This window comes from Rhinolophus sinicus, chromosome 14 (assembly GCF_057876585.1).
Source record: "Rhinolophus sinicus isolate RSI-liver-muscle chromosome 14, RSI-T2T, whole genome shotgun sequence".
Classification (NCBI taxonomy): Eukaryota; Metazoa; Chordata; class Mammalia; order Chiroptera; family Rhinolophidae; genus Rhinolophus; species Rhinolophus sinicus.
Genome location: NC_142514.1, coordinates 118,143,543 through 118,168,695, shown reverse-complemented (window position 1 = coordinate 118,168,695; position 25,153 = coordinate 118,143,543). Strand labels below are relative to the sequence as shown.

Genomic DNA, 25,153 nt, shown 5'->3' with positions numbered 1-25,153 from the left:
TCAGCATCCTAGTCTGTTCCCATGTGCTGGTCCACAATCAATGATGTTATCTTTTAAATAAACCTTCAGAAATAACCTGGGGAATAGAATGTTATCTCTGAGACTAAAACTATTCTTGTGTGCTTTACACCCAGCAGTGGGCGTACTGAAGCTTTTCTCTTGGAGAGCCGATTTTCTCATCTAACTCCCTCAGTGATGTTGGATTTGTGGTTTGGATCTGGCTGTTTGGGGAATATTTACACCACAGAAACCAGCGAATACTGCGGATCAGGCTTTCCCCACTAGAGGGCCAGTTGTTAAACATTATTAGCATGGCACGCACTATACCTCCGTATGGTTCATTCTATAAATAGTGTGCTCCTCTAAGCAGTGGTAACAAGAAAATATATATGATTTTTGTAGAATATTGATTGTCTTTTTGTTGATATATATCTTTTCTAAACCATCTTTGGGAGCTGAGAAGCTTCTGGTTCAAATTTCTTTACCAATTTATATGTTCTTTTCATATATTAGTTTAGAAACTTAGAATTCTCAACTTTAAAAATCCCTACGGAGTTATTTTGTAATATCGGGCTGTTTTTAATTGTATGAATAAATATATAGTAAGTATAATTATTTTTTAAAGTGTTTCAAATTAAGTTTTAAGATGCTATGTGCCCCAAGCCAGCAAACCTAATTTTATCTTTTTAAAAAGCTTTTGTTTGTGAAATTATCATTGTAAAATGGCTCCAAAGCAACATTCTGTTACCGAATTGTTGGCAGATACTTAGTATTCCCGAGAGTACATTTTGTTCATTTGCTTTTAGTAATCTCAGCTAGCAGCAAAGAGTGTGAAACTGGGCAAGAAAAGCAAAATCATGCCTCTCTATTAAACCAAAGTCAGGTTAAAAAAGGGCATCCAAGAATGGTAGTGGGCATAGAAGAGGGGAGAGAGGCAATGTTGAAAGAAATAAAATGATCTTAATAATCCTTTCCCCACACTTTATCAATAGAACCTTACTGCAGTCCTCAAGGATAAATGTGTATGTCATTGAGGGAGCGTGAATCATGAGGTTAGAACCACTGACTGTTTTTGGCTCTGCTACCAGTGTTATCATCTTATGATGTTACCTAATGATCTGCCTCGCCTGCTTAATATTTTCAGAGGATTCTTCCTCAGTTAAAATACAAATTTGTTATGCAGTGTTCAAGAGCATGTATAGTGTGATGCCAACCTTACTTCTCCCTCCTTCCCTCCACTTACTGTCAACAAAGGCTGTCAAACTTCCATGCCTCTACTTTGTCATGGAAGTGACTCCTTTTTTATCTTTGACGATTCAGTGCCAGTTGTTCATCTTAAAATTCAACTCAAACCACCACCATTGTGTCCTGGAACTTAAGTCTCTTTTTCTATGACCCTATAGACTTTCAAATACATTTTTATGGCTTTTCTATGATATTTTAAAAAATGTAATGAATGTTGTATGCTTACTCTTTGTTTGTTTTTCCTTCCACCCCGTACGTTATAAGCGCTTATGGACAAAGACTGCATTTTCCTAGTCTCTATTCCCAGAACATGATAATTGCTACATTAAAATTTTTGGCAGGACTCAATTTTTAATGAAGATTTCCAGAACAGATCAGGATTTGAGTCCCTCTGTAACATAGACCTTTGTGCTCTTTAGGCAGATACACAGATTGACCGAGAACATCAGAACTTCTATGAAGCGTCACTAGAATATGTCTTTAAAATTCAAGAAGTTCAAGAAAAAAAGAAGTTTGAATTTGTTGAACCGGTAAGTTTGAGTTTCCCTGTAAAAGAGTAAGTCTAGTGTATCCTATGAAACAGAAGTGCAGTGTTTTTCTGTTGAAAATTATGATTTTTAAAAATAAATAGAGAGGGAGGAATGGGGGAGGGGCAAAGTGAATCCTAATGTAAACGAGGGACTTTAATTAATAATGATGTATCAGTATTGGATTACCATTTGTAACAAATGCATATTGCACCATGTCAATGGTAGAGGAAGCTGTGTGTGGGTAGCGGGTAAGAGGGTATATGGGAACACTGTGATTTCTGCTCAAGTTTTCTGTAAACCTAAACCTGCTTTCAAAGTTAGTCTATTAATTTTAAAAAGTTAAAATTCAAAATAAAAGGGTGTACATTACATACACCTATGCAAATACACCTCACCACTAAAGTGACCCACTTACCAAACCTTTAGGTAAAGGGAGAAAACATAGGGCTGATTTCTCCCTTTGTTCCACCCCACTTCCCTTACAAGGCTGGGATCTGCCTGAGTTTCCAATGAAGTCATTTATTTTCCTAAGTCAGTGTAAAAAGTAATGGATTCCCTAATGTAAACCGCATTACAGAAAAGAACAGGTGGCTTTTCTTTATAAGCCTCGTTCATTTTCTTAGCATTCCCCCCACCGCCCAAGTAATACCCTAATATGTTACAATATTGGCGAAGTACACACTTTTTGTGGGCGTCATCTGTGGACTAAAAGTAAGTTCTATAGTCAAGATAATCTTCTGTTAAAATATATAATGCACAGTTCCCACGAGATAAAAGGATAGCGATAGTAAAATAGGTAAGTAATCAAATATATGATTTAAGCTGTAATTTTTATCCTGTGTCAGTTTGTGAAAAATTATTTATAATAAAATACTCTGTTCCTGTTTAGTGGAGATGATGGAGAAAAGGGAAAAGATATATTTTACAATATATTTGACAAACTTTATTTCCTTATGGAAACGCATTAGTGATTCCCTAAAGATGATGGGGACTGAGATGGGGCAGAGGCTGAAGGAGGTGTCAGTCACAGCCTGGCTCCCAGCATCTCTGCTTCATTCCCTTCCCTTCAGCTGGAGCCACCTGACTTTCCCCTGTAAACTGGGCCCTTAGCAAGTTTATAAGGCCACGCCTTCCGCTAGAGGGATTTAAGGAACTGGAAGCCACAGGGTCTCACTCGTGGATTTAACTTTTATCTTTTATCTGGGATGACAGCCTTAACTTCAAATTCTGTTTGCCGAACAGCTAAGTCCTTACACCCCTTAGAAAGAATTGTAACTTCTAATTAGTAGATGCTTTGAGGATCTTATTAAACATTTTTTAGGGGACCCTTTGAAGCTCACCTGGGTATCATGGGCAACCTGCCAGTCGAACAACCCCTCGTCTAGAAAGATGACCAAAACTTAGAATTCCTGCTCCCCTAAGTCCTGCCTCTGAATCCTATCATGGTTTTTGAAGCCTTTCTACTTGCTGGCAGACTTCCTCTGAGGGTCTGCCTGCCTCTTGGGATTCTGAATTTTAACTTTTCTTGACACTAAACTCTTAAGGTATCCCCATTAATTCTCATAGTTTTCCTTCATACTTCTTTTCCTGTTCCCATTTCCTTCAGATACTGTGCTGGTTTGCTGCATTGGTCTTCCTTACACCTGGAATGTAATAATATGTAATTTTCACATATGTAATAATCTTTTCACTTCTGTGATACCTGTCTCGCTTCTGGAGGGACATGCAGGTAGTCTGTTTCCCCACGAAGCCTCTTTTATGGCCCATCTTGTCTGGGAACAGTGAAGTAGACCATCCTATCACATGACATCAGGTATACAAGGAGACGATTGTAAAATCACTTGCTCACAGGTGATAGAAGGAATGATAAGAATTTATGAATTCCTGTGATATTACATGGAAAGAAGTGGAAACTGTCCTTCAATTGAAGAGTGTTTTCTTCCTTCTCTCTATCGTATTCCAAACTGGGATGGTCTGAAAAGTCTTCTGTAATGCATGCCTTTCGTGTGACACCACAATCAAAATTGATGTTAAATTTGTCCTTCTTCCAAAATATTTTCTTGGCTGCTGTATTTTCCTATTAGAATGTCTGGCCAAACCAAATAATACTGTCAGTTTAGTCTCATTCTCATTTCTAGCCGCAAAGTCTCTTCCGTGGGGTTTTTCTTAATTTCCATTTCAATAATGAGAAGAATAGAAATGGGAGCAATGAGACATGGGCACGTTGCTCTTTAGGTTATGCATTTACAAATTAATTTGGAGGAAAAAAAATTTAAATTTCAAAAAACAAAGCTCCCAGGAGCTATACATACACACAAAAAAAAACACACCACAGGATACTTTAATATCTTTGCAGTTTTTATTCTGCAGAAATCCAATTCCTGTTGCATTACTGTTTCACATTGCAGAAATCTAGCAGTCTATTCTAGTTTAGCCCTGATTTATTTAACAAGCATTAGAGAAAATAAAATAACATAAAGGATGCGATTTATAAAGATTGTAAGATATCAAGTAAATAATATAATTAGTCCTGGTGGTTTGCATTAAATAACATTCTTGCCTTGCTATGATCATTTGAGGTAATTTTACATTGTTTCAATTAATGTCAAAATCCTACTACTTGTTATAAAACTTGTACAGAATATTCAGGTGATGTTAGAAATAAATATTCCTACAGTGTCATGATTTCAAGGAAAGTCTAAAACATGGAAAAAAAGGGTCATTTACATATTTTTAAATAAAACTTATTATTTTTATAAATCAGCTTTTTCAACGCAATTCTCCATTGGCTATATAATTTTAATGGCCATCTTTTTTTTTTTTTCTTTCTTTTTCAGTTTATCACATTTTATGTAGAAAGTGATTATAGCTCTCTGGTGATTTCTAGACCTGAACTATCGAGTATGGTAGCTGCTACTCACATATGGCTATGGAGCATTTGAAATGAGGCTAGTCTAGACTAAGATGTACTGTAAGTGTGAAATCCATACTAGATTGCAAAGATTAAGTACAAAAGAAGTTATTAATACGTATTTTATATTGGTTACATGTTAAAATAATAGTATTTTTAATAATTTTTAATTTCACTTGGCTTAATTTTTTTTTTTTTTGCATGTTGCCACTAAAAATTTAAATTTTCACATTGGTTTGCATTTGTGGTTCACACGTTTCTGTTGAACGGTGCTAGACCTCATCCTGTCAGATTTGCCAACAAGATCTATGAATTCATGTCTATAATGGGGGGGGGGGCGCGGGCGGAAGATCAGAGAGAGAAACATCTTCTCCGGACTTCTTGATACTTCTCAGAGTTGACTGGAGCTTATGAGAATTTTGAGGGATTAGGAGAGAAAACTTGAGAAGTTAACGGAACAAAGCAGCTTATATGAGAGAGTTGAGCCCTAGTGTATCGGAAGTACATTATGGTGCATGAAAGTTTGTGGCTCAGAAAAGTAAAAGAATCTTTTGATGCATTTAGGGGGCCTGAGCCCCCTGAATGCAATTCATTAAGCTGCAGTTTTTATATGTTTTCATTCCATCCTGTGAGAACAGTTAGTTGTGACTAATGTTTTGTGAGCAGCTACTATGTGCTATGTTGTCTTCATGTTGTCTCGCGTAAATTATCTAACACTTTATTATTAGGTAGTTGTTATCCTTCCAAAGGAAGTTAAGTTACAGAAAGTTAGTTATCAGTGGTCACAAACCTAAAGATGGTGAGAGCCAGGAATCTAGAACCCAAATCTGAAGTCACTGTATAGTACCATTTAGTAATAACTTACTGGCTAATTGATATAAAAATTAGTCCCTCACTATATTTTCTCTGACCAAATAAAATGGATGACCCTATAAAAATGTATTGTAAAGCTACTTTAATTCCTTAAATTTAGAAGAAGAAAATAGGAGGTTGAACTTTACTTTGGTAAAGGTAACTGAATTAATGCACATATCTGCCCATTCATTCATTTGTTCTTCCCTTCATCTCTCATCATCCTATTTTAAAGTTGTCTTCCCACTCCACAGTTGACCAACCAATCACTTTCCATGTAGAGAAGTATAATGGTTGAGTGGGAATAAGATGAAATTTGGCTCCAGCCTTACAGCTGTGCAATTTTGGCACATTTTCAAACTCTGTGTGCCTCAGGTTTTTATTTGTAAGTTGGGGTTAAAATTGTATTTAGTTCTGAGGATTGTGGTGAGGCTCAGCCAGTGCAGGTTATGTGGAAAGCAAGTGCCAGCACATTGTTAGCATCCGTACGGTGTCAGCTGTGCGAGCGCTTACCTGAGCCATTCTCACTAGATGTGATGAATCCATTTATTAGTGTGGTTCAGAGTCAGATGGAGCTTTTCAAAAACACATTTAAAATTTTTAACATGTTTCAGAATATACATCTAAATTCTGTAAGAGCATTTTCGTATTAGAAGATTCTTTTTAGACTTCATTTTAGTCTTTTTGTATTACGTTTAAACTTAATATAAATGAAAACAAACCGTTATATATAGAAACTAAAACACCGCTTTTCAGACTCTTTCCTTAGTCTGGCAAGTTTAATTTTAAATCTTTTGCTGAAGAAAATTTGACTTAATTTGCATAGTATATTTTGGCTCTTTAGCTTATGATATTCTGAAGTATACTATAGAATGTTTTTTGAGTTCTCTAAAAATGGTTGACTAATTTCAAGACTGAACAACAGCTACTGGCTAAGTTAAAAAAACAAACAAAAAACTGTCAGTATATAGACCTGGAGATCTTGAAAGTTAAACCTTTTTGTGCGTGTTTTTATTTTTTCAATATGATTGGTTAGCTTTGATATAGAAAATTTAATTTAGGGTTAATCAAAGTGATCAAGAAGGGTACCAACCCATTCAATGGGAAAATTCAAAGTGAGCAAATAAGACAATGTCATTTTTTAAAAAAAACTCTGTTGGACTAAGGTTAAATTTCTATCCTACTGAAAACCTAAGTGTAATCATTCTATAAAAATGATGCAATAAAGCTCTCTTTAGGTCACATACCTTAAAATAAAATCTGTATTGGTCCTTTTATTTAGTTCTAGGTACTGTTATTCAAAATCTGAAATCTGTAGTAGTTAATGAGTAAAATTTTGGGAAACTAAGATAAATAACAGTCTCTTTAGCTGACTCATCCCCTTGAACTTCGTTTTAGAAATCAAGCATGGGAAGGGCTAGTCTAAATGTAGCTTCTGCTGGACTTGAATCACCTTGCTGGCTCCATTATCTTCTTCATTGAGCTGAAAAGATAAGCTGACTTTATTCTTCCTTGCTTCTGTTCTTTACCACAGAAGTGTATTTCCTGCGACTTCATCTGAATTCCATCCCTTTGCTTAGAAATACTCCTTCAGGAACTTTAATGATTCTTCACTGTCTGAGCAGTATTATATGGCATGAGTTCAAAAAGTTTCGCCTTTTTAAATTAATTGAATCAATGTACATATATGTCTATGCATTCGTTTGTTCTGCCATCCTTCTTTCCTCATCCTATTTTAAAAGTTGTGTGCCCAGGCTACAGGTGACCAACCTCATTCTATCCTTGGTGCTCCTTTCTCTTCAGTTTTCTCATGTGTTTTGTTAGGTTTTGAAACCTACTCATTTCCGCTCAATAAACTCCTATCCACATCTATGCATTGGACTTACAGTACTTCTGGTCTTTTCGAGTCTTTCCTCTAAGATGTTTATCTCTGTTTCCTCCACATAAGGAATATCAGACTACAGGTTTCACTCAGGCCTGACATTTGTACAGTGTGAAAACTGATGCCTTGCCTTTGCCCTATTTTTCCAGTCTTCTTGGGGTTTCAGTGGCCAAATGTAGAGGGTCTACGTAAGATTTTGATTTCTTTTAGTGCATTATGGTGTTCTATGTATGGGAAGTGTTTATTTTATTTAAAAATAGCCTAATTGGAATGTAATTCACATACCACGATTCCCACTTTTAGTTGATTTTTTATTTATGGTGTGAAGTAGGGATCCAACTTCATCCTTTTGCCTGTGGCTCTCCAGTGGTCCAAGAATAATTTGTTGAAAAGACTGATTTTCCCATTGAATGGGTTGGTACCCTTCTTGAAAATAAGTTGATCATAGATGTGTAGGTTTATTTCCAGACTCTCAAATCACTTTCATTGATTTATAGGGCTATCATTGGGCTAGGATCACACGGTATTGACTACTGTTGCTTTGTATTAAGTTTTGAAATCAAGATGTGTGAATCTACTTTGTTCTTTTTCAAAATTGTTCTGACTGGTTTATGTTTGTTGCAATTTCATATGAATTTTAGAATCAGCTAGTCAATTATTATAAAGAAGTCAGCTGGGCTGACTTCATTATAATATTTGGGGAGTGTTGCCATCTAACAATATAAAATCTTCCAATCCATGAAAATGAAATATTTTCCTTTTATTTAGATCTTGTTTAATTTCTTTCAACAATGTTTTGTACTTTTCAAATTATAAATTTTGTACTTCTTTTTAAAGAATTTATTCCTAAATAGTTTATTCTTTTTGAAACTCTTGTAAATGGAATTGTTTGTGAATTTCATTTTCAGATTGTTCATTGCAAAGTATTAGAAATACAATTGATTTTTGTATATTGATTTCATATCCTGCAACGTTGCTGAACTTGTTTATTAGTTCTAGTTGTCTTTTTAGTGGATTCATTAGGATTTTCAGTGATTAATTTCTTAGGAGATAAGGAATGAATCACATCATTATAAGAGCCTTTACGTCCTTGTTGTTCTGCTAAGTTCAGGCAACAGTCATCTGAAAGTACTACATCAATCATTGGTTTGGGGATTCTTCTGCTCACTCCCAGGCTAGCCCAACCCCTTTTCTCACATTTCTCTGCCATTCACTGGTAACTATGAGCCCTTAAGGCTTGAAACTTGGTGATTAATGCGCTGGGAAATTGTGAATATTTGTTCCTTTGCTGATTTGTAATGGGTTTTTCAAAAATGATTGCTTACCTATAAATGCAGTATTAATTTTCACAGTCTGTCAGGTTATTGGAGTGACATGTAATTTGATTCTAAAACCCTTGGGAATAATAAAGTGCTGTATAAGTTTTTCCTGATGATAAAGGTGACTGACTTTCTTAATATTGAAACCTAATCTGTCTGGTAGTTTGTAATTGTAACTGTTATTGTATTAAAGGTCAGGATTAGTTTAAGGTAAATTGAGACACAGTAGTCTTTTCCATACCAATCCACCCACTCAGGCAGATTGAACAAAGAAGAAGCCACGGTGAGAAATGCGGTTCTTCAAGTTTCGGGCTGTCCTATATTAAGTTCCCTTAATTTAGCATCATGGAATTTATTGTGGATAAAATGAATCAGTACATATTCAAACCTAAGAATGTTTAACTTTGCTACCATCTAGTGGTAGTTATTTCATGCATGCTGTTTTTATTAGACTTTCTCAAACATGCTTCCAAAGTAAATGCAGAACGAAAGGAAAAGGTGGGTGATTCTTTGTATATAAATTTCTGTACTTTCCAAAGACTTGTACATCCTCTAGTGGGTGTTCTGCATAAATTGTTAGAGTAAAACATTTGTCAGCTACTTAGTGTATCTGAATTCTGCAAGAAGATGCCAATAGATTTACTTATTTAGATGGATATTGGGGAATTGAGTGTTCTATAGGACAATTGATGACAGATATTATTTTTTATAAGTTTAATTGAATTCTTTGTACTTAGGATGATCTTAGAATAGCATCCTCCTTGTATGGCATCCAGTTCATTAGGCAATTAATTTTGGACTATTTATAAACATTGAAACATTAAACAGTATTCCTTTTAACAACTTCATAAACTATTATTTGGATATTTAGAACACTAGTGTTCTTTCTCCTTATACTTTAAAATATTTTCTTATTTTTGTCTATGAAAACTTCTAAATCTACATATCCAAGCCCCAGTTAATCAAAGCTGTTTTCTAATCCAATTTTAAGCCATAGTTCTTTTTAATTGGGCCACAATATGTACAGGTTACATATTTTAAATTATTTGATAATTTGGCAACTATGTCATAGCATCATTTTAGTACTGGAAAATCTATTGACTGTTTACCTGTGATGATTTTCAGTTGATGTAAAATTGACAGTGTAAAATAATTCTAAAATTAACAAATGATACATTTTGACACATTGTCAGGGACTGTAACGAGAAGGAAAATCTTTAAAATATAACAACTTAAATCCAATTTGAAAGCGTGTGCTTTCTGAAATGAACATAATGATGCTAGAAGTTGACTTGTTATAGGAAGAAAAACCTTAGGTTATTGTTTTCAGATAGAACCAGAACTTACCTTTTGGAAATCAACACACATACCAGTCAATGCTTAGCTCAATTCCTGTCCTTCCCCAGACAGAGGTAATGACCAGATGTTATTTACATATAAAAATGGTTTCAAATTGTGTTTTTTTTTCTTAATTTAAAATAATATGTTACAAACATATTATGCTATTTGAATAAAAAAAAAAAAAACATTAGCCAGTTCTCAAAAATATTTTTTTTAACTTTATTGTTGGAAGAGATTGAGGAAGAGATTAAATTGGTGAACAAGTTTGGGAAATAAAATTCCAGTGAATTAAATGAAAAAAATAATTTTTCAGTTATAACATTCTATATTAATAACTGTGTCCTGTAACTCCAGGGCGAACCACTCTTACTGCATGAATAAGAACATTATAAATAAGCACATATGAATTTGGGATTAGAAGGCTAGGATCAAAGAAATTGTGCTTTTCTAAAGGAGATTTTACTCTAACGCTTCCATGAAAGGTCTGTGTATGTCTCCTGTTTTTGCTCAAGTCTTCCCTGTTGTCTGTTATTCCCACTCCCTGCTAAAATGTTGTCTGTTCATTATCCAGATCACTACTGCCACCTTGTGATATTGTCCTTAATTTCGTCTGGCCAAATCCTAATTCCTTCCAGTATGTCCTTCTTATCTCTAATTTACTGGTTTGGTCTTCCTCACTTCTGCACATGATTTACCTTCCTGTTTTGGTTAGAAGCTTTTCTGGAGTAGAACCTATGTCACTTTGGTCTTTATCCCCGTTAGTGGTCTCTCCTCAATATTTGTTCAATGCATTTGAATGTGAGAGAAGTTAACATGACATCTGTCCATGACAAGGCTCAAAAGTGAAATCACCGTCTACTAAAAAAGGAAGTAAAAATTAGCTTTTGTGGTTTGTTTCACATCCATAATTTTAGTGCCTGAGTTGGCCAAAGAGACTGAAAATTTATTAGCTGAGGAATTAAAATGAAATATAGTTTCCCAATTTATTTTATTTGATCTTCTTTTGTAAAAAAACAACAACAAAAAACATGTTTTCATGGTTTCTTTTTTATCTCTTTATTTTTGCAGCTTTTGTCATTCCTTCAGGGTTTATTTACTTTTTACCACGAGGGATATGAACTCGCCCAGGAATTCGCACCATATAAACAACAGCTGCAGTTCAATTTACAGAATGTAAGACTATACCTGTTCCACTGCCTCTCCTTAGCGATGGTCACAGCGCCACTAAGCTGTAACCAAGCCAAACCTTGGCGTCTTTCCAAACCTTATCTAAGTAGAGTAAAACCTCGCTAATTTGGAAAAGCCACATCATAAATTTATTTGAAACTTTTTGGTTTTTTAGCTACAGGTTGAAAGTACACCACGAAAATCTTAATGTTAGAAAAAAATGTATACTAGAAAATTTCATAAAGATAAATGTTACTGAGGTGTGGACACCTGGAAGTTTGGAAATGTTTGCCTTTTATTCAGTGTTCTCAGTACCTCACTGGGTGACCTTAGGCTAGTTTTATTTTCTGAGAGGACAGCACTTCTGTATTTATGAAACGAAGGTTATACTTGAGCACTTGTATGAAATTGTATATATCTGATATTTATTATTTTCAAATAATAAATTTGAGCATGGTTTGAGAGATTCAAAAGTAACTGTTTTAAAGCTTAAGTGAGAATTATTTACAAACATCGTATCTATTTCTGTCAGGGTTGTTTTTGGAAAGTTATCTCATCATTCCTCTTGATACCTCATTCCATCGTTATACAAATTCTGATTTGCAGATGCTGAACACCACTTACATAAAAACAAAAAAACAAAACACAAAAAAAACAAAAACCAACTCAGCCAATCCATTTCTGCATTACCAAACCCGACAAATAATGAAGTTCTTATTGTTCAGGGTTTTGTATAAACGAAGTTTTTTTCTGAAACCCTGTGTAGTTCTCTATAGCCAAAATAATTTGGAAAGCTGTCACTTAATTTTCGATAAAGAGCTTGGTTTTCACTGCTTATCTGATTTTTGCCATTGCGGAGATGTCCAGTAAATAGAGCTATGGATTTGGAGTGTCCCATGAGAAAAATATAATTGGATTTATTCTACTTGTGTTTTGAGTTTTAGCTTTTTATTTAACCTAGATTTTTCTAGCAGAATCGATTTCACATGCAATTCATTCCATTGTTTTTCAATACGGAATGCATTTGGGCTTTTTCAGTAAATGTTAAAAAGGAAAATTATAAAAGCCAAAGTATGTTTATGATTTGTTTTCATATTAGATGTGATTTTAATACTATTCCTGGGATTTGAGAACAGGTAAAGAATAGGAAAAAATTCTGATCCTTACGTTGAAAAGAGACTGGTAGCAAAAGTGGCAATTAAGAAAATTTAGTTCTTTTATTATGGGCCATAACAAAATCTTAGAGTTTGGGAGTGATGATTTTTATGTTTCCAAATGTGTATTGTTGAGATAACATGGCTTGCATGCAGAGGAGGTTTTCACAGAGAAAAGCCTTGTGCTTTTTATGTCTTATCTCAAGTAAACTTGCTGTTATGTGAGCAGGCTATTTCTTGCTATTGCTAGAACTTGGGAACCTGTTCATTTTTATGAGTTAATTTTATACTCTTGATAACTATGCTAGGATTTCTGGAAACCAAAGTAAATGATGTTTCTTCAAAAGTGTTTGGAATAAGGATGATGAAGTTTTTTTAGTTTTTTTATGAGTGCCACGTATTTCAAAAGCATGTGAATTTAATTTGTTTTTATGCTCTATAAGAAATATAAGTCACTATGTAACTGCCTTTTTACCTTAGATATTAGTGATTATAAAATTCTATTTAATAAACATTACGTATTTTTAAATGCTGTAGTGAACCCCTAAGTAATAGAGTTAGAGCGGGAAATAGTAAGAAACACACACAGATGTAAAGAGAGACCGCACAAGGTCAGGTAGAAAAGTTTCATTAAAGCCATTCAGAATCAGCCATAGGACTCAACACAGAGGGTCATGGATATGGGTGAGTAATGCTGAAAGAATCAGAGTAATTCTTTGCACAGTTTGTAGTGTTGAAACTTCAGGCGGGAGAGTTGTCAAAACTGGTAGATAGGAATGAATGAAATTGTTATTTCTGTTTACTTAAGACAAGGAATAATTTTGAAAGTACTCGACAAGAGGTAGAGCGGTTGATGCAAAGGATGAAATCTGCCAACCAAGATTACAGACCACCCAGCCAGTGGACGATGGAAGGCTATCTTTATGTCCAGGAGAAGCGTGAGTCACAAAGATATAATTTATTGTCTTATGGTTGACATTCTGTTTCCACAAGATGTGACATAGTTAGTATTTTTTTCCTTCAAGTAGGAAGACTGAAATCCCTTACAGCTTTATCATATTTAGTCTGCTCTGCCACCATCCCCTCCAAAGTGAGGAAGTTGTTTCACATTTCTCTTAGTTGGCATATTGTTGAACTTGGAACTTAGGACCTTTTACTGATGATAACAGTAACATGAGTTCAGTTTTAGAATTTAATTATGATATCTAACTCAATTTCAAGTTTGATGGAAAGTTGAAAATCAAAAACTTTTATCAGGATGAATCATCCTGGTGACTATGATAATAGTTTCCCCTCCAGCAGCATTATTCATTGAATTCTGGGTTTTGTCAATTTTTAGGAGTAAGTTAGTCAGTTACGTAATGTTGGACATTATGTAGGAAATACGCATAAGACCCAATAGAACGCTCTTATAATTACTTCACGCTAGGAAAGTTTTTCTCACAAAATTTACTAAAAAGCCATTCCAAATTGTATACCTAGTGTCCATTCTGCATGATATTTGTCATTAAGTAGAACCAGTCTGACTCAATTAACTCTCTATTTCAAACCAGATATGCCCTGAAGCACCATTCTCATACTCTCTGTGGTAAAGGGACAATTGTTTTTATGTTCAGTCCATCAGGGACTAATGTTTTTGTAAAATCCAAAAGTCTATGCTTGGATTTTTCAGTAATGTCAAATTGCTGTAAAAGTTTTGGAATGCTTATCTCCACTTTCTATACTTTCCCTGTTTATTGGGACTCACAAACCACTTGGAGTAGCACTGCTCTGAAGTCTCCCTGTCAGTAGACAACAGTTTAATGAAATTGTTTGGTTAGTAAGGTATTATAGTTAATGGGTTTGGGATGGGGAAGCTGAAGACATGAGATTGGCTGTGAAAGTTTTTGACATAATGCAACATGACCACAAAAATGTCAGCCATTTTACATTTGGCATGCCCAGGTGATGCTCATTTGTTGGTTGGTAGTGTACCAGCAAATCATGCTTTGATCCAATAGACTAGGCAGACATGTATTACTGCATGGACTAGATGGTAGAGGCCTGCTAGCTCAGGAGATTGGGTTCTGGGATTTTTCTCTCTCATAACTACCTTGACCAGTCTGTTTTCGGATGTTTAAATGATAACGCACCTTCTGTGATGGCCCCTTAGCAGTACGTGACATTTGAGTTTCTCACAGTAAGATGCTCATTCTTTTTTTGGCATTCTCTTTTTTTGACATTGTCTTCTTGCTTCTGAGATATTTTCTATCTTGATTTTCTCTGTATCTGCCTGTATTATTTTTATAGCTTTAGTGAGGTACAATTGACATATAATAAATTACATGTGTTTAAAGTGTACAGTTTTTAAATTTTGCCATTGTCTGCAGCTGTGATACCATTCCCACAGTCAATGTAAAGAACGTATTCTTTGCCTTCAGAAGTGCTCTGATGCCCCCAATGTAATCCCTACCTCTTTTCTTTTCCCAGTGACCATCCTCCTCCCTTCCCTTTACCTAGGGATTTAAAAAGAAAAATGAAGGGGTTTATATGCAGTGGGTTTATATGCTTGTGGTATTATTTCTGTATGAGGGACATTCAGAGCCCCTTTCCACTTGTAATCTTGGAAAGCATTTATAATACGAAAATTTGACCAGTCCTTGAAGCCGTATTGATTGTGCTATTGCTATCACTGAGTAAGTTCTGTGGGGAACAGAAAATGAGATGAAGAACACGGCTTCAGGGTGTTTATTCTGTAGCAGAAGGCACAAGACAAGCTCACCAGTTAGCCACCAGTCATCAATAGTAAACATCAGAGCTGTAAATTGAGTGATAAGTGGAGATGAATGTGACGGGGCAGTAGCAGGTCACTGCAATTTGGAAATAGCGCTCAGGTGCATCTAGAGATGAGGTTTTTATGGTACTCTCCTCCAGACATAAATTTAATCGCATCCTAATAGACTTTAGTTGAACCAGGAAGAGCATGCGTTCCAAAGTCAGACAGAACTATGTTGGCATTTCATGCCCACTACCTGGTAACTTGGTGATTATGGCCAAACTACTTTCTGAGCTCAGTCTCATATATAAAAGAAGGATATTTATATGTATCTTGTAATGTGTTGCAAGAATTCGAGGTAATGTATGTAAAATGTCTCTGTTATCCCTACTGGTACATAATAATATTACTATGCTTACCATGAGCCTTTACTACTCTGTGCAATTTACTTTACCTCATTTAATTCTTAAAACAACTCTTAAGAAATATTCCTTTAAAAAGAATACCTCCGATTACATGCCTTATTCGATGAAGAAAGGAATGCCATTGCAGCTCTTAGGCTCTATTTTCTTGTATGTAAAATGATATTTATAATGTCTTACCTTAAAAGTTCTTAGATAAAATTTTGGCACTTAGTAGTTATTCATTGAATGTTAATTTCCTCTCATTCCACAAACAACATCTCAGTGATCTTAGATGATTACTGGGTAAGATGATTAAATTTGTTTTATTTTGCAACTTTAGAGCTATAATAAATTTTTATTTTCCCAGACTTTTTTTTTAGGGATGTCAGAATTGCTAGCCTAAGGACATCTGCCCTGGCCTAGTGCCAGGCAAACTTTAAAGAAAGCAGCATGTATGTGCAGCAAACTTGAAGATTAAATGCTTGAGGTTCTGAACATACGATGGAGGCAGGAAAAAAACAACTCAGGTCTAAAATGTCACTAGAGCATTGCAGCAGCTTTATTTAAAAATTACGGCTAATATTGCTTCATAAACCGCTAAGTGGTAAAGTCACTATAAGGATTGCCATCCAATCACTTTCTGCTAATTAGCGCTAAGGCCTTTAAGTATTTTACAGCACATGTAACAGAATTATCAACAAGTATTGTTAAGTATTATAGTGTACAATGTTCCCAAAACAGAATTGAAGTTAATTGCAAGAATCCTTTGTGATTACAAAGTGTATAGCTGTACCCCATAATTTAAAAACCTGGAGTAGTTTAAGTATTAAAGCCATGACACCGAGGGCACTGTCATTACAGAAAAATATTCAAATGGCTCATAAACACTTTTCTCAAGGGGCACTTTTCCATTTCCATTTCTTGCTTTTAAATACATGGTTATGAAACCAAGGCAGCAATAATATTGTACATAATTGTTGCTAGAAAGGTCCAGGTGTCCAGCAGGATGGGACCCTAGATGGGAAGCTGTATAGAAAACAAGCTTTTTTTTCAACCCACTCAGCCACTGTGCCGTTTGGATGCAGGAGAATTGGTTTCCCTGACTCCCCCACCCCCGCCCCCTGCTTGGTCATGGAAAAATTGAACTCACGATGCATCCCTCCACCCTGATGAAGCAGCAGCATCCAATTCCTTAAGGAGAATACAGGACAATAACATAGTGTGCTGCGGGAAAGGGTTGCACAGTATTTATGGGGAAAAAGAAAGGGAGCAGTATGTATACATAGCTTTTTTTTAATATAAATAGTGAAAATTATTTTCATTTTTAAGGAGTTATTTGAATTCACATTTTTTCAGATTAGTGATAAGAGGAACTATCCCCAAGGTCATCAGAGTCTTAGAGAAAGATGAGTCATTTATTCCTTCATTTATTTGTCATTTATTTATTGGGTGACAACTATATGTCTGGCCCTGTTTTAAGGATTAAGAACATATTTAGTCAATAGAACATCACACTTTCGTGCTCTTAGAACCTTAGAGTCTGGTGGCACAGACAATAAATAGGATAAATTACTAAAATGTATTGTATTTTAGAAAGTGATAACTGCTAAGAAGAAAGTTAAGCAAGATAGGTAAGAAATATCAAGGTGACGGTGTTGAGATGCATAGCCACAAGAAAGGCAATATTAGAAAGGTGATGTTTAGGACAAGAGCTGAAGGAAGTGCCAGTGTAAGTCATGCAGATAACTGGAGAAAAAGTAGTGCAGGCTGGGGGAACAGCAAGTGCAGATGCCCTGAGGTAGAAATGCACTCACTGTGTTCAAAGATCAGCACAGGGGACAAGGTAGCTGGAGCAGAGTATATGAAGCAAAAGGTAGTAAAATATGAGGTGACATTGATTATGAGGGGCCGGATCATTTGGGGCCTTGTGGATAGTTGGTTTTTATCTGGAGTGATGTGGAAAAACCACTGGAGGGTTTTGCACAAAGGAGTCAAATGAGCTGGCTAAAATTTTTAGCAGGTTGTTTCTGGCGGTTTCGAGAATCAAGGACAAGAAGGAGACCAATTATAGTAACTCAGGCTATTATTTCTCGTACTTCTATGGGATATAAGTATACCCCTTTTACAGATGAGACACCTGAAGTTCAGATCAAAAGTAACTCTTGAGTGGACCGTGTCAGAGCTACAAATAAAGCCAAGTTGTTTGATTCCAAGACACTCTACCCTATACCACTCTCCATCCATACCGGACTTTCTCACTTGCCCAGTAAAAGTTCCAAACTTGCGTGGTATATGGAAATACTCAATTGTGTATCATAGCATCAAAAACTGTACAAACTTAGATACAGATCATTTATTAACAGTCTGTGCTGTTTGTTTCCTTACATTAGGACCACTCGGTTTTACATGGATTAAACATTATTGTACATACGATAAGGGAAGTAAAACATTCACAATGAGTGTTTCAGAAATGAAATCCAGTGGGAAAATGGTGAGTTGATTTTTTTTTTTTTGAGCTTGTTCTTTAAGAAATGTAAGTAAAACAAACAAGAAAAAAATCACATGTGCTTGTTTTTCTAATAAATATGTACACAATTTTTAAAAATTGAAAAGTCAAAAAAGTTCTCTCACTTTAGTGATCTTGATGACTTAAAAAGAGTGGCCAGGATTTTCTTTTACCTTGGCCATGGAATGTTTATTAGCAGTGGAATTAAATATAGTAGATACTGAGTAGACTACACAGTGGAATACGGAGGTGTTATCTCATATCCCAGGCACAGAGTTGTTTGTCTATGCTGTTGTTTGGTAGTCACCCAGTAGGTACTGTCAATGTCTGGACCAGACCCAAAGATTTTGCATCTTTCCCCCATATGGCCTCTGGGAGGCTGTCTTTGCCCCTGCAAGCCTTTTCAGCTTCACTGTGTACTGTTTACTGAAATGATGGCCTACAAAGTTTGAGAAGAAGTCCATCAATGTTCATTTACCCCAAAAGTAAATTGGTCACTGAATGTCTTGCATGGCTAGTGAACAGTATGGACCACAGAGTACCTTAAAGATTATTTAGTCCATCCTTCTTTGAACAGATTAGAAAATCAAGATGGTAGAAAGTAAGTGACTTGCCCAGCTAATTTGTGGTGTATATCATGGCAGGTAAATAAATGGTGATCTAACTTAGACATACTCAAATACATCAGTTGAAACTTACTGTGCTTGGGCATTCATTAGAGTCTAATAATTCAAATGGAGAGACGTCAAATAAAGGAGAATATACCAGAGAAAAAGACACCTTAGCTAGCCACTATCATTAAAAGTCATTAAATGCTTTAATCAAGCCTGGTTTCTACTCTAAAGGTTTCATAAGAAAAGATACTGCCAGAAAGTCAACTTACGTGACAGTCAGTGAGCTAATAACAAGTAGACCAAGCCAAAGTTCTGTTAATAACTCTATCAGATTTGCAACTATAGACAATAGAATTAAACATTAGGTAAACATTCCCCTTAAATTTGACTGGCATCTCAAGTACAGAAGAGAATTCTTATGTATTGAGCCTGTGTTAGGTCCTGTCCAAAGAGTTTTAATTTTAGTAGCAGAGTTGCAGTTGGTTACAAGCAAAGCAATCACAGCATGTATGATGGCAATAGCATCATAACAACTATATACTAGAACTTTATTATTTTGGAGCCAGATCTTTGTTATTTTGAGACTTGGATCCAGCTATCATTTACTAGCTACAAGGTGCGAACACAAAGATACACACACAATACTAGTCTTTTAGCCATCTAGGGAATTTTGATTCAGAGCAAGTGTTGTATCCTGACAAGCATTCTGAATATCTAATTGTGACTATCATAATTCTGTAATTTCACACCTTTTCTAAATCTGAAGCATGTATATTGCAGTATAAGTTAACATTATAAGTAAATATGTTCAAGGGTACTAGACAGGCACGTCACAGAATTCTTTGAATAAAATATGTAAATACAATTAATTTATTAAGAAAACATTGAGTATATTTTAATTGGGCAGTTAACATTAGACAGAAAGTCTTTTGGATATAGGACAGGGTGTGATTATGATGTTTATTCATACCTGTACTCTAAATTGATATTTCAGTGCAGCCTCTTTAAATGATGTGTTTAATATTTTTCAATTTACCTTGTCATCGTGTCAATAATGTTTTCCCCTTTGTGTTTCAGAATGGCCTTGTTACTAGCTCACCAGAAATGTTTAAATTAAAATCTTGTATCCGGCGAAAGACAGATTCAATTGACAAACGATTCTGCTTTGACATAGAAGTAGTTGAAAGGTTTGAACTTTTCTTTTTCCTTTATATTTAATTCTACGTTTTGATACAAATGTGAAACAGCATGCATATGCTGCTTTTTCAGTCTCTTTTTAAAAACAATATACGTTTATTTCATTCTTGCACGTATGCATTGAACAAATATATATTGCTTGATGCTTTAAAACAAAACAAAACAAAACAAGAAAACACCAGACACAGAATGCTAGCAAAAGTAACATTCTCTCAAAGAAGAATCAATATAAATGATTGCATTAGGGGAAAGTGCATATTGTGGACTTGGGGTCCCCATCACAGTGAAGGAGCCTGACAGCATTGTTCACAGCTCCTGGGTCAGCCTGTTTATAGACTTTTAAGGCCTGGTGCCCTGGCTTTCAAGGAATAATAAGACACAGCTGGCAGTGCCATACGCTTCCTTCAGCCAGTGAAATTCAGTGTCTACCCTGTGCAAAGCCCTGTTCTGGACATTCTTAGCCATAGGATGTTGGGAGAGACATAAATGCTGTGTGCCTGAGTTTAGTGGGAATATTTAGCTCTACTTCTTTCTTGTATCAATACCAGCAGAATAGAAACAAAATAAGAATGGGTATACTTCTTGATTTCTGTTCTATTCCGCGATCTGTTTTTCTCCTCCTGCAATACTACAATATTTTCTGAATACTCTAGCTTTGTGTGTGGGCACTCTATATGCTATCACACACCATATATATATATATATATATATATATATATATATATATATATATATATACTCTTATATACAATATATACTCTAGCTTACATATAATATAGCTTGTAAGTATCTAGGAGGTCAAGCCCCTCACTTTATGCTTCTTTAAAATTATGTTACCTATTTTGGCCCTGTGTTCTTATGTTGTGGGATCTACTTATTAAGTTCCTCTTCCTCTCCAAAAAAGTCCTTTGGGATTTTTAACTGGAATTACGTTAAAGTTATTAATCAATGTAGAGTTGAACTCTCCTTAAGATATTCATCTTTTATTTTTTAGATTTATTCTTGGATATTTATTTTGTTGCAAATTTTAATAGAATTATTTTCATTAGTAGAAACTTTTTTTTCTAAATGGTTGAGACTATTGTATAGAAAGGCTATTAATTTTTTTATAAATCTATATCCAGCATAGTTGTTGAATTTACTGGTTTTAATAGTTTTGTGGTAAGAATTTCTGGTTTTCTATGTAGACAAATACCAAGATTTTTTTTTTTAATTTCAGCCTTTTCTTGTTATATAACCTTGGGCACATTGTTAAATTGCTTTGTTAGTTGTCTCACTTGTAAAATAAAGATAGTAAGTACCTACCTCAAAGTGTTGTTATGAGGATTAAATGAGATAAGACCTAGCCAGACAATCAGCTCTAATGCGTCCTTTGGAGCAAAAAATGAATATAAGACCCGGTCTTGTATCATATTATATCATATATCATATCATATCTCATATCATATCATATCATATCATATCCTACTTGGTCTTATATTATATTAAAATAAGACTGGGTGTTATATTAATATTTGCTCTAAAAGATGCGTTAGAGTTGATGGTCTGGCTAGGTCTTATTTTCGGGAAAACACGGTGGTAAAGGCAACAAACACACTTGCAACACAATGCCTGGCACATAATAAACAGCCAACAAGTATTGATTGTTTCTATTTTATTATTGGTGGTGTGACACTGACTTAAATTTGCAAAGATAAAATTATCTTGATCTTTATATATGTTTTTCCTTTTCCTGTCAAATTATCTGTTTTCCTATTTACAAAAGAGATATTTGCCTTTATCACAGTTTTGTCATTCCAGATTTTTAAACAGACAGTATTTAAGTGAAATTTTCTTCTCTATGTACCTCTTCACAGAGCCCTTGAATTTCCTGTTTAAATTTAAATTTATTTTCTGAACAGTCTACATAGTTAACTATGTTAATTTGACTGGTTTTGGATTCCATGCCTTTTTCTCTTGTATTGGTTCTCTCCCTCCCTTTGTTCGCTCTTTCTTTCTTGAAGTACATCCTCAAGTAAATATTTTAGAATGGGGTGCATGGGCCACAGTTTTGTTTTTTTTAAACATCACCAGTGGGTCTTATTTGTCACTGTGAAAAGTATGAATTTAACAGATTCTTGGACTGGGGGCTCACACCCATCAGCTCGTATCCATCAGTTCAACTTTAGCACCTGTCTCATCCCAATAGCTTTTCCAGAACTGCTACCTTCATCATGAAGCTCCATGAGTTTTCCAAATTCAAACTTGGGCTTCTTCAGCATTGTGACTTTTCTAACAAAGACAACAGGGAGCACATAAACAGATTGGCAAGCCTTTTGTATGTCTTTTCCAATGCTATCTGGAACCAATTTATTGACCTCTTCTTTCAAGTCATTTGTCTGCATCTCTCGGGTTATGATTTCCATCATCTTTTTCTGGATTTGGCAGATATGTTGATGCTGAACATTAGAGGCCTTCTGAATCTGATTGCTGTGTTTTTTTAGTAAACCAACACAGAATAGATGAAGCAAATAACCATTGGTAGTCTTGACATCAACATGAGTTTCAGTCTCGGTCTGCCATTTTTTGACTGGGGAGCACATTTTGTCATGGGTAAGATCCATGCTGTGGAAATCAGTTAGGCAGTTTTTGGCCTGAACATTCTCAGTAATTAACCTGAATTTTCTAAATGCAACTTCCTCATTTTGCGTATCAGCTAAGCTCACTTCAGAACGTGACTCTTGGGACCATCAGATGCAATTTTGGTTCCTTGAGTTCTCGTGACTAGTGTTTTCCCAATATTTCTAATATTGAACCCAAGCTGGTGCTTTCATATCATACCAGTCTTTCTTAGAAAATGGGTCAAACACTTTTTTCCTGGCTCTCATCTTGCTGTGTTTCATAAGGCGCTTATTCTTGCCGACCACCATACTGCTGCTTAGAGAGCCAAAAGGGACAATTATTTTTAAATGAAGTAATTTTAACATTGTGATCATGGTGTAGATAAACACTTTGGTTTTAGTATCTTCTTAATAATTAACCAGTTATGATATGAGGCTTTCCGTATTGCTATATACTCATCGTAATTATTTTTAGTGACTAGATTATACCACATTGGAGTCATAATCTTAATTATTCTCATATTGTAGAATGTTTAGGTGGTTTAGAATTTGAGTGAATGTAACTATCATCCTTTATGGTCATTTCAGGGGAAATAGTTTGAAACTATCCTCCTTCAGACTGTCTTGTACTTGGAAAACTTAATAATTTTACTATCTGTGATCTTTAGAATTAAAAATATTTGTGTGTTTGCGCGTGTGTGTGTCCACAGTGATTTTTCTGAAAGGTACCGTACCTGTAGATCAGTCTTTTTTTTTTTTCTTTTTTCTTTTCTATCTTTTCTCTTTTCAATTTCTTTTTTTCTCTTTCCTTATTTTTCTTCAAATTTTACCCTTATAGTTAAATAAGAATTTAAAAAATTATAAATGTATAACAAATAAATTGAATATGTAAAATATTTGTTTTTAATAGGCATGGGATCATCACATTGCAGGCCTTCTCAGAAGCTAATCGGAAACTCTGGCTCGAAGCCATGGATGGAAAAGAACCAGTAAGAATATAACACATTCTATAATTTAGATTTTAATGTTCTAATAATTACAAAGTATATCTGAAATTTTTATATGTCTGTAGTGTATTTGAAAATATTAAAATAGCAAATCAGAGGAGTGTAGAGACTCTATTTTTTTTAGTGTGGTATCACTCACTGGCCCATGACACCGACTGTCTAATTTCTCAGGAGGACTTTCAGGACTAATTTAAAACCCTACAATTACTTTTTAAAAATTACTTATAATCATTAATTTGGCTGTACTGACTGGATGATTTTATTCAGTTAATTATTGAGTGCCCTCTCTTTGCAAGGCCTGTGCTAGGCTTTATGATCAGCGTGACAAACAGGGTTCAGGGGAAGAACTAATCCTGTAGTCTAGACTGTTATTGAAAAGTCTTATTTGATAAAACTGCCTGTGGGTTGACATTTTCTCCTCATCTATATCCTTATTTTTCTAATAGTTATTTTGATGTTGGCATAATAACTTACTTAAAATTATTAGAGAGTCTTATGCAAAAAGGGATAAATCATTGATCACTGCTTTCTTTATGAAGAACAAGGCATTGGATGGTTAGATGGATGAGTACACAGAGCAAGTAGGAGGCCCTATTCCGTCCCTTGAGAACTATCCTTTATATGGCCAAGAGCCTGGGAAGGATCATGTGCAAGGTACCGGTATAATAATAGGGCTGCACAAAATGTGGTTCCCAGGCTTTGAGACCGTCCCTCACACTGCTGTGTTTCCAGTCCACAATAAGATGAGTGCAGGAATTATGATTAAATATCTGGAAAATTTTACAGCAATTTGAAGAAGTGATTTTACATTTGTTGAATGTCATAAAAAAAATTGGACTCTACATCTATTCTTTATTATATTTATGATATTTTAATTTTATTGTAATTTACAAAAATAACAGTCAAGCACAGAAAAAAAATTAACAAAACAACTTGACTCTTCACCACTAATAGTTGAGAAGCAAACCCTGACAGAACAATTTTAGAAGACAGTGTGATAGCTCAAGTACAAGATTGTACACATGGAGAACAAAACATTAAGCAGATATTTTGAGTAAGGAGCAATGAGGCGACATTCATCATGCGATGCTTCCTGAAGAAAGAATATTATTGTGCATTATGTTAGGGAATAGAGTGAGACCTGTAAATCGGATTGAAAGGGGTAGAGCTGCCCAGGAAAGGGCAGTCCAGGGATGGAAAGGAGTGGGAGGCAAGGCTGGTTACAGGTTGGGGAGATGGTACTGTGGCTGCAGCAGTTGTAGGACCTTGAAATCAAGACACTCCCTTTGTGTATCATACAAATGTCACCCTGGTAGTCTTCTGTACTGGGTCATTAACTGCAAGTAACTGATAGACTTTCCTTGTTTTTTAGATTTATACCCTGCCTGCCATTATGAGCAAGAAAGAAGAAAGTAAGTCATTTTAATCAGTATGTAAATTTTTATCACATAGTTATTTTTATTACAAAGGTATTATGTGATATTAAGAGTTAATTCTGGGAAAATAATAACACACCACTGATTGGATAGTGCAGCAAATTTGAAATTTTCAAAGAGTTTTCTCATGTTAAAACCACTAACTACCAGTGTTACAGTAACCAAAATAAAATTTTATTTCTTTGTTGTTTACTTATAGCTACATACCTTGCTGTATCCCAGAAAAAGATTTG

General features: G+C 35.0%; 1 protein-coding gene and 1 pseudogene across 1 annotated transcript in view; one reads left to right on the top strand and one right to left on the bottom strand.

Annotated features, from left to right (window-relative positions):
• Positions 1-25,153, top strand: part of ARHGAP42 (Rho GTPase activating protein 42) — a 253,545-nt gene that overhangs the window by 192,762 nt on the left and 35,630 nt on the right. The window contains exons 6-12 of the mRNA XM_019741698.3: positions 1,665-1,775; positions 11,149-11,253; positions 13,210-13,339; positions 17,951-18,051; positions 19,758-19,867; positions 23,388-23,466; positions 24,857-24,896. Of these exons, the coding sequence (XP_019597257.1) occupies positions 1,665-1,775; positions 11,149-11,253; positions 13,210-13,339; positions 17,951-18,051; positions 19,758-19,867; positions 23,388-23,466; positions 24,857-24,896 (676 nt within the window). The remainder of the gene's footprint in view (positions 1-1,664; positions 1,776-11,148; positions 11,254-13,209; positions 13,340-17,950; positions 18,052-19,757; positions 19,868-23,387; positions 23,467-24,856; positions 24,897-25,153) is intronic.
• LOC109452614 (small ribosomal subunit protein eS1 pseudogene) lies at positions 22,579-22,786 on the bottom strand (annotated as a pseudogene).